At 65.0% G+C, this 9,030-nt stretch overlaps 1 protein-coding gene across 1 annotated transcript; it reads left to right on the top strand.

Moving 5' to 3' along the window:
- Positions 1-6,669: 6,669 nt before the first annotated feature.
- On the top strand, positions 6,670-9,030 carry PHYSODRAFT_529183 (hypothetical protein; the record flags this gene model as incomplete). The annotated part of the gene is made up of 3 exons (XM_009539039.1): positions 6,670-6,815; positions 8,223-8,326; positions 8,699-9,030. Coding segments are annotated over 3 exons (582 nt in total), but the record flags the coding sequence as incomplete, so codon positions are not given.

A 9,030-nucleotide genomic window follows, 5' to 3' on the forward strand; every position in this document is an offset into this window, starting at 1 on the left:
CAGGAGGGAGACATGGACGCCTTTCCGAGGGTTTCCACCGGTATGGTTCGTCTCGGTGGGTGTGTCAGAACGTAACTAGAGCAGTGCAACCCGGCGTTGCCGCCTCCGAGCCCGTCTTGCTATCGCCAGGGCCGGAAACCGCGGTACGGGCGCTACGGTCGGCAGCCGACAGGAGGGAGACATGGACGCCTTTCCGAGGGTTTCCACCGGTATGGTTCGTCTCGGTGGGTGTGTCAGAACGTAACTAGAGCAGTGCAACCCGGCGTTGCCGCCTCCGAGCCCGTCTTGCTATCGCCAGGGCCGGAAACCGCGGTACGGGCGCTACGGTCGGCAGCCGACAGGAGGGAGACATGGACGCCTTTCCGAGGGTTTCCGCCGGTATGGTTCGTCTCGGTGGGTGTGTCAGAACGTAACTAGAGCAGTGCAACCCGGCGTTGCCGCCTCCGAGCCCGTCTTGCTATCGCCAGGGCCGGAAACCGCGGTACGGGCGCTACGGTCGGCAGCCGACAGGAGGGAGACATGGACGCCTTTCCGAGGGTTTCCGCCGGTATGGTTCGTCTCGGTGGGTGTGTCAGAACGTAACTAGAGCAGTGCAACCCGGCGTTGCCGCCTCCGAGCCCGTCTTGCTATCGCCAGGGCCGGAAACCGCGGTACGGGCGCTACGGTCGGCAGCCGACAGGAGGGAGACATGGACGCCTTTCCGAGGGTTTCCGCCGGTATGGTTCGTCTCGGTGGGTGTGTCAGAACGTAACTAGAGCAGTGCAACCCGGCGTTGCCGCCTCCGAGCCCGTCTTGCTATCGCCAGGGCCGGAAACCGCGGTACGGGCGCTACGGTCGGCAGCCGACAGGAGGGAGACATGGACGCCTTTCCGAGGGTTTCCGCCGGTATGGTTCGTCTCGGTGGGTGTGTCAGAACGTAACTAGAGCAGTGCAACCCGGCGTTGCCGCCTCCGAGCCCGTCTTGCTATCGCCAGGGCCGGAAACCGCGGTACGGGCGCTACGGTCGGCAGCCGACAGGAGGGAGACATGGACGCCTTTCCGAGGGTTTCCGCCGGTATGGTTCGTCTCGGTGGGTGTGTCAGAACGTAACTAGAGCAGTGCAACCCGGCGTTGCCGCCTCCGAGCCCGTCTTGCTATCGCCAGGGCCGGAAACCGCGGTACGGGCGCTACGGTCGGCAGCCGACAGGAGGGAGACATGGACGCCTTTCCGAGGGTTTCCACCGGTATGGTTCGTCTCGGTGGGTGTGTCAGAACGTAACTAGAGCAGTGCAACCCGGCGTTGCCGCCTCCGAGCCCGTCTTGCTATCGCCAGGGCCGGAAACCGCGGTACGGGCGCTACGGTCGGCAGCCGACAGGAGGGAGACATGGACGCCTTTCCGAGGGTTTCCACCGGTATGGTTCGTCTCGGTGGGTGTGTCAGAACGTAACTAGAGCAGTGCAACCCGGCGTTACCGCCTCCGAGCCCGTCCTGCTATCGCTAGGGCCGGAAACCGCGGTACGGGCGCTACGGTCGGCAGCCGACAGGAGGGAGACATGGACGCCTTTCCGAGGGTTTCCGCCGGTATGGTTCGTCTCGGTGGGTGTGTCAGAACGTAACTAGAGCAGTGCAACCCGGCGTTGCCGCCTCCGAGCCCGTCTTGCTATCGCCAGGGCCGGAAACCGCGGTACGGGCGCTACGGTCGGCAGCCGACAGGAGGGAGACATGGACGCCTTTCCGAGGGTTTCCACCGGTATGGTTCGTCTCGGTGGGTGTGTCAGAACGTAACTAGAGCAGCGCAACCCGGCGTTGCCGCCTCCGAGCCCGTCTTGCTATCGCTAGGGCCGGAAACCGCGGTACGGGCGCTACGGTCGGCAGCCGACAGGAGGGAGACATGGACGCCTTTCTGAGGGTTTCCGCCGGTATGGTTCGTCTCGGTGGGTGTGTCAGAACGTAACTAGAGCAGTGCAACCCGGCGTTGCCGCCTCCGAGCCCCTCTTGCTATCGCCAGGGCCGGAAACCGCGGTACGGGCGCTACGGTCGGCAGCCGACAGGAGGGAGACATGGACGCCTTTCCGAGGGTTTCCGCCGGTATGGTTCGTCTCGGTGGGTGTGTCAGAACGTAACTAGAGCAGTGCAACCCGGCGTTGCCGCCTCCGAGCCCGTCTTGCTATCGCCAGGGCCGGAAACCGCGGTACGGGCGCTACGGTCGGCAGCCGACAGGAGGGAGACATGGACGCCTTTCCGAGGGTTTCCGCCGGTATGGTTCGTCTCGGTGGGTGTGTCAGAACGTAACTAGAGCAGTGCAACCCGGCGTTGCCGCCTCCGAGCCCCTCTTGCTATCGCCAGGGCCGGAAACCGCGGTACGGGCGCTACGGTCGGCAGCCGACAGGAGGGAGACATGGACGCCTTTCCGAGGGTCTCCGCCGGTATGGTTCGTCTCGGTGGGTGTGTCAGAACGTAACTAGAGCAGCGCAACCCGGCGTTGCCGCCTCCGAGCCCCTCTTGCTATCGCCAGGGCCGGAAACCGCGGTACGGGCGCTACGGTCGGCAGCCGACAGGAGGGAGACATGGACGCCTTTCCGAGGGTTTCCGCCGGTATGGTTCGTCTCGGTGGGTGTGTCAGAACGTAACTAGAGCAGTGCAACCCGGCGTTGCCGCCTCCGAGCCCCTCTTGCTATCGCCAGGGCCGGAAACCGCGGTACGGGCGCTACGGTCGGCAGCCGACAGGAGGGAGACATGGACGCCTTTCCGAGGGTTTCCGCCGGTATGGTTCGTCTCGGTGGGTGTGTCAGAACGTAACTAGAGCAGTGCAACCCGGCGTTGCCGCCTCCGAGCCCCTCTTGCTATCGCCAGGGCCGGAAACCGCGGTACGGGCGCTACGGTCGGCAGCCGACAGGAGGGAGACATGGACGCCTTTCCGAGGGTTTCCGCCGGTATGGTTCGTCTCGGTGGGTGTGTCAGAACGTAACTAGAGCAGTGCAACCCGGCGTTGCCGCCTCCGAGCCCCTCTTGCTATCGCCAGGGCCGGAAACCGCGGTACGGGCGCTACGGTCGGCAGCCGACAGGAGGGAGACATGGACGCCTTTCCGAGGGTCTCCGCCGGTATGGTTCGTCTCGGTGGGTGTGTCAGAACGTAACTAGAGCAGTGCAACCCGGCGTTGCCGCCTCCGAGCCCCTCTTGCTATCGCCAGGGCCGGAAACCGCGGTACGGGCGCTACGGTCGGCAGCCGACAGGAGGGAGACATGGACGCCTTTCCGAGGGTTTCCGCCGGTATGGTTCGTCTCGGTGGGTGTGTCAGAACGTAACTAGAGCAGTGCAACCCGGCGTTGCCGCCTCCGAGCCCGTCTTGCTATCGCCAGGGCCGGAAACCGCGGTACGGGCGCTACGGTCGGCAGCCGACAGGAGGGAGACATGGACGCCTTTCCGAGGGTTTCCGCCGGTATGGTTCGTCTCGGTGGGTGTGTCAGAACGTAACTAGAGCAGTGCAACCCGGCGTTGCCGCCTCCGAGCCCGTCTTGCTATCGCCAGGGCCGGAAACCGCGGTACGGGCGCTACGGTCGGCAGCCGACAGGAGGGAGACATGGACGCCTTTCCGAGGGTTTCCGCCGGTATGGTTCGTCTCGGTGGGTGTGTCAGAACGTAACTAGAGCAGTGCAACCCGGCGTTGCCGCCTCCGAGCCCGTCTTGCTATCGCCAGGGCCGGAAACCGCGGTACGGGCGCTACGGTCGGCAGCCGACAGGAGGGAGACATGGACGCCTTTCCGAGGGTTTCCGCCGGTATGGTTCGTCTCGGTGGGTGTGTCAGAACGTAACTAGAGCAGTGCAACCCGGCGTTGCCGCCTCCGAGCCCGTCTTGCTATCGCCAGGGCCGGAAACCGCGGTACGGGCGCTACGGTCGGCAGCCGACAGGAGGGAGACATGGACGCCTTTCCGAGGGTTTCCGCCGGTATGGTTCGTCTCGGTGGGTGTGTCAGAACGTAACTAGAGCAGTGCAACCCGGCGTTGCCGCCTCCGAGCCCGTCTTGCTATCGCCAGGGCCGGAAACCGCGGTACGGGCGCTACGGTCGGCAGCCGACAGGAGGGAGACATGGACGCCTTTCCGAGGGTTTCCGCCGGTATGGTTCGTCTCGGTGGGTGTGTCAGAACGTAACTAGAGCAGCGCAACCCGGCGTTGCCGCCTCCGAGCCCGTCTTGTTATCGCCAGGGCCGGAAACCGCGGTACGGGCGCTACGGTCGGCAGCCGACAGGAGGGAGACATGGACGCCTTTCCGAGGGTTTCCGCCGGTATGGTTCGTCTCGGTGGGTGTGTCAGAACGTAACTAGAGCAGTGCAACCCGGCGTTGCCGCCTCCGAGCCCGTCTTGCTATCGCCAGGGCCGGAAACCGCGGTACGGGCGCTACGGTCGGCAGCCGACAGGAGGGAGACATGGACGCCTTTCCGAGGGTTTCCGCCGGTATGGTTCGTCTCGGTGGGTGTGTCAGAACGTAACTAGAGCAGCGCAACCCGGCGTTGCCGCCTCCGAGCCCGTCTTGCTATCGCCAGGGCCGGAAACCGCGGTACGGGCACTACGGTCGGCAGCCGACAGGAGGGAGACATGGACGCCTTTCCGAGGGTTTCCGCCGGTATGGTTCGTCTCGGTGGGTGTGTCAGAACGTAACTAGAGCAGCGCAACCCGGCGTTGCCGCCTCCGAGCCCGTCTTGCTATCGCCAGGGCCGGAAACCGCGGTACGGGCGCTACGGTCGGCAGCCGACAGGAGGGAGACATGGACGCCTTTCCGAGGGTTTCCGCCGGTATGGTTCGTCTCGGTGGGTGTGTCAGAACGTAACTAGAGCAGCGCAACCCGGCGTTGCCGCCTCCGAGCCCGTCTTGCTATCGCCAGGGCCGGAAACCGCGGTACGGGCGCTACGGTCGGCAGCCGACAGGAGGGAGACATGGACGCCTTTCCGAGGGTTTCCGCCGGTATGGTTCGTCTCGGTGGGTGTGTCAGAACGTAACTAGAGCAGTGCAACCCGGCGTTGCCGCCTCCGAGCCCGTCTTGCTATCGCCAGGGCCGGAAACCGCGGTACGGGCGCTACGGTCGGCAGCCGACAGGAGGGAGACATGGACGCCTTTCCGAGGGTTTCCACCGGTATGGTTCGTCTCGGTGGGTGTGTCAGAACGTAACTAGAGCAGCGCAACCCGGCGTTGCCGCCTCCGAGCCCGTCTTGCTATCGCCAGGGCCGGAAACCGCGGTACGGGCGCTACGGTCGGCAGCCGACAGGAGGGAGACATGGACGCCTTTCCGAGGGTTTCCGCCGGTATGGTTCGTCTCGGTGGGTGTGTCAGAACGTAACTAGAGCAGCGCAACCCGGCGTTGCCGCCTCCGAGCCCGTCTTGTTATCGCCAGGGCCGGAAACCGCGGTACGGGCGCTACGGTCGGCAGCCGACAGGAGGGAGACATGGACGCCTTTCCGAGGGTTTCCACCGGTATGGTTCGTCTCGGTGGGTGTGTCAGAACGTAACTAGAGCAGCGCAACCCGGCGTTGCCGCCTCCGAGCCCGTCTTGCTATCGCCAGGGCCGGAAACCGCGGTACGGGCGCTACGGTCGGCAGCCGACAGGAGGGAGACATGGACGCCTTTCCGAGGGTTTCCGCCGGTATGGTTCGTCTCGGTGGGTGTGTCAGAACGTAACTAGAGCAGCGCAACCCGGCGTTGCCGCCTCCGAGGCCGTCTTGTTATCGCCAGGGCCGGAAACCGCGGTACGGGCGCTACGGTCGGCAGCCGACAGGAGGGAGACATGGACGCCTTTCTGAGGGTTTCCGCCGGTATGGTTCGTCTCGGTGGGTGTGTCAGAACGTAACTAGAGCAGCGCAACCCGGCGTTGCCGCCTCCGAGCCCGTCTTGCTATCGCCAGGGCCGGAAACCGCGGTACGGGCGCTACGGTCGGCAGCCGACAGGAGGGAGACATGGACGCCTTTCCGAGGGTTTCCGCCGGTATGGTTCGTCTCGGTGGGTGTGTCAGAACGTAACTAGAGCAGCGCAACCCGGCGTTGCCGCCTCCGAGCCCGTCTTGCTATCGCCAGGGCCGGAAACCGCGGTACGGGCGCTACGGTCGGCAGCCGACAGGAGGGAGACATGGACGCCTTTCTGAGGGTTTCCGCCGGTATGGTTCGTCTCGGTGGGTGTGTCAGAACGTAACTAGAGCAGTGCAACCCGGCGTTGCCGCCTCCGAGCCCGTCTTGCTATCGCCAGGGCCGGAAACCGCGGTACGGGCGCTACGGTCGGCAGCCGACAGGAGGGAGACATGGACGCCTTTCCGAGGGTTTCCGCCGGTATGGTTCGTCTCGGTGGGTGTGTCAGAACGTAACTAGAGCAGCGCAACCCGGCGTTGCCGCCTCCGAGCCCGTCTTGCTATCGCCAGGGCCGGAAACCGCGGTACGGGCGCTACGGTCGGCAGCCGACAGGAGGGAGACATGGACGCCTTTCCGAGGGTTTCCGCCGGTATGGTTCGTCTCGGTGGGTGTGTCAGAACGTAACTAGAGCAGTGCAACCCGGCGTTGCCGCCTCCGAGCCCGTCTTGCTATCGCCAGGGCCGGAAACCGCGGTACGGGCGCTACGGTCGGCAGCCGACAGGAGGGAGACATGGACGCCTTTCCGAGGGTTTCCGCCGGTATGGTTCGTCTCGGTGGGTGTGTCAGAACGTAACTAGAGCAGCGCAACCCGGCGTTGCCGTCTCCGAGCCCGTCTTGCTATCGCCAGGGCCGGAAACCGCGGTACGGGCGCTACGGTCGGCAGCCGACAGGAGGGAGACATGGACGCCTTTCCGAGGGTTTCCGCCGGTATGGTTCGTCTCGGTGGGTGTGTCAGAACGTAACTAGAGCAGTGCAACCCGGCGTTGCCGCCTCCGAGCCCGTCTTGCTATCGCTAGGGCCGGAAACCGCGGTACGGGCGCTACGGTCGGCAGCCGACAGGAGGGAGACATGGACGCCTTTCCGAGGGTTTCCGCCGGTATGGTTCGTCTCGGTGGGTGTGTCAGAACGTAACTAGAGCAGCGCAACCCGGCGTTGCCGTCTCCGAGCCCGTCTTGCTATCGCCAGGGCCGGAAACCGCGGTACGGGCGCTACGGTCGGCAGCCGACAGGAGAGAGACATGGACGCCTTTCCTAGGGTTTCCGCCGGTATGGTTCGTCTCGGTGGGTGTGTCAGAACGTAACTAGAGCAGTGCAACCCGGCGTTGCCGTCTCCGAGCCCGTCTTGCTATCGCCAGGGCCGGAAACCGCGGTACGGGCGCTACGGTCGGCAGCCGACAGGAGGGAGACATGGACGCCTTTCCGAGGGTTTCCGCCGGTATGGTTCGTCTCGGTGGGTGTGTCAGAACGTAACTAGAGCAGTGCAACCCGGCGTTGCCGCCTCCGAGCCCGTCTTGCTATCGCCAGGGCCGGAAACCGCGGTACGGGCGCTACGGTCGGCAGCCGACAGGAGGGAGACATGGACGCCTTTCCGAGGGTTTCCGCCGGTATGGTTCGTCTCGGTGGGTGTGTCAGAACGTAACTAGAGCAGTGCAACCCGGCGTTGCCGCCTCCGAGCCCGTCTTGCTATCGCCAGGGCCGGAAACCGCGGTACGGGCGCTACGGTCGGCAGCCGACAGGAGGGAGACATGGACGCCTTTCCGAGGGTTTCCGCCGGTATGGTTCGTCTCGGTGGGTGTGTCAGAACGTAACTAGAGCAGTGCAACCCGGCGTTGCCGCCTCCGAGCCCGTCTTGCTATCGCCAGGGCCGGAAACCGCGGTACGGGCGCTACGGTCGGCAGCCGACAGGAGGGAGACATGGACGCCTTTCCGAGGGTTTCCGCCGGTATGGTTCGTCTCGGTGGGTGTGTCAGAACGTAACTAGAGCAGCGCAACCCGGCGTTGCCGCCTCCGAGCCCCTCTTGCTATCGCCAGGGCCGGAAACCGCGGTACGGGCGCTACGGTCGGCAGCCGACAGGAGGGAGACATGGACGCCTTTCCGAGGGTTTCCGCCGGTATGGTTCGTCTCGGTGGGTGTGTCAGAACGTAACTAGAGCAGTGCAACCCGGCGTTGCCGCCTCCGAGCCCGTCTTGCTATCGCCAGGGCCGGAAACCGCGGTACGGGCGCTACGGTCGCCAGCCGACAGGAGGGAGACATGGACGCCTTTCCGAGGGTTTCCGCCGGTATGGTTCGTCTCGGTGGGTGTGTCAGAATGTAACTAGAGCAGCGCAACCCGGCGTTGCCGCCTCCGAGCCCGTCTTGCTATCGCCAGGGCCGGAAACCGCGGTACGGGCGCTACGGTCGGCAGCCGACAGGAGGGAGACATGGACGCCTTTCCGAGGGTTTCCACCGGTATGGTTCGTCTCGGTGGGTGTGTCAGAACGTAACTAGAGCAGAGCAACCCGGCGTTGCCGCCTCCGAGCCCGTCTTGCTATCGCCAGGGCCGGAAACCGCGGTACGGGCGCTACGGTCGGCAGCCGACAGGAGGGAGACATGGACGCCTTTCCGAGGGTTTCCGCCGGTATGGTTCGTCTCGGTGGGTGTGTCAGAACGTAACTAGAGCAGCGCAACCCGGCGTTGCCGCCTCCGAGCCCGTCTTGTTATCGCCAGGGCCGGAAACCGCGGTACGGGCGCTACGGTCGGCAGCCGACAGGAGGGAGACATGGACGCCTTTCCGAGGGTTTCCGCCGGTATGGTTCGTCTCGGTGGGTGTGTCAGAACGTAACTAGAGCAGCGCAACCCGGCGTTGCCGCCTCCGAGCCCGTCTTGCTATCGCCAGGGCCGGAAACCGCGGTACGGGCGCTACGGTCGGCAGCCGACAGGAGGGAGACATGGACGCCTTTCCGAGGGTTTCCGCCGGTATGGTTCGTCTCGGTGGGTGTTCAGAACGAAACTAGAGCAGCGCAACCCGGCGTTGCCGCCTCCGAGCCCGTCTTGCTATCGCCAGGGCCGGAAACCGCGGTACGGGCGCTACGGTCGGCAGCCGACAGGAGGGAGACATGGACGCCTTTCCGAGGGTTTCCGCCGGTATGGTTCGTCTCGGTGGGTGTTCAGAACGTAA

The sequence above is a fragment of the Phytophthora sojae genome, assembly GCF_000149755.1.
Source record: "Phytophthora sojae unplaced genomic scaffold PHYSOscaffold_12, whole genome shotgun sequence".
NCBI lineage: Eukaryota > Oomycota > Peronosporomycetes > Peronosporales > Peronosporaceae > Phytophthora > Phytophthora sojae.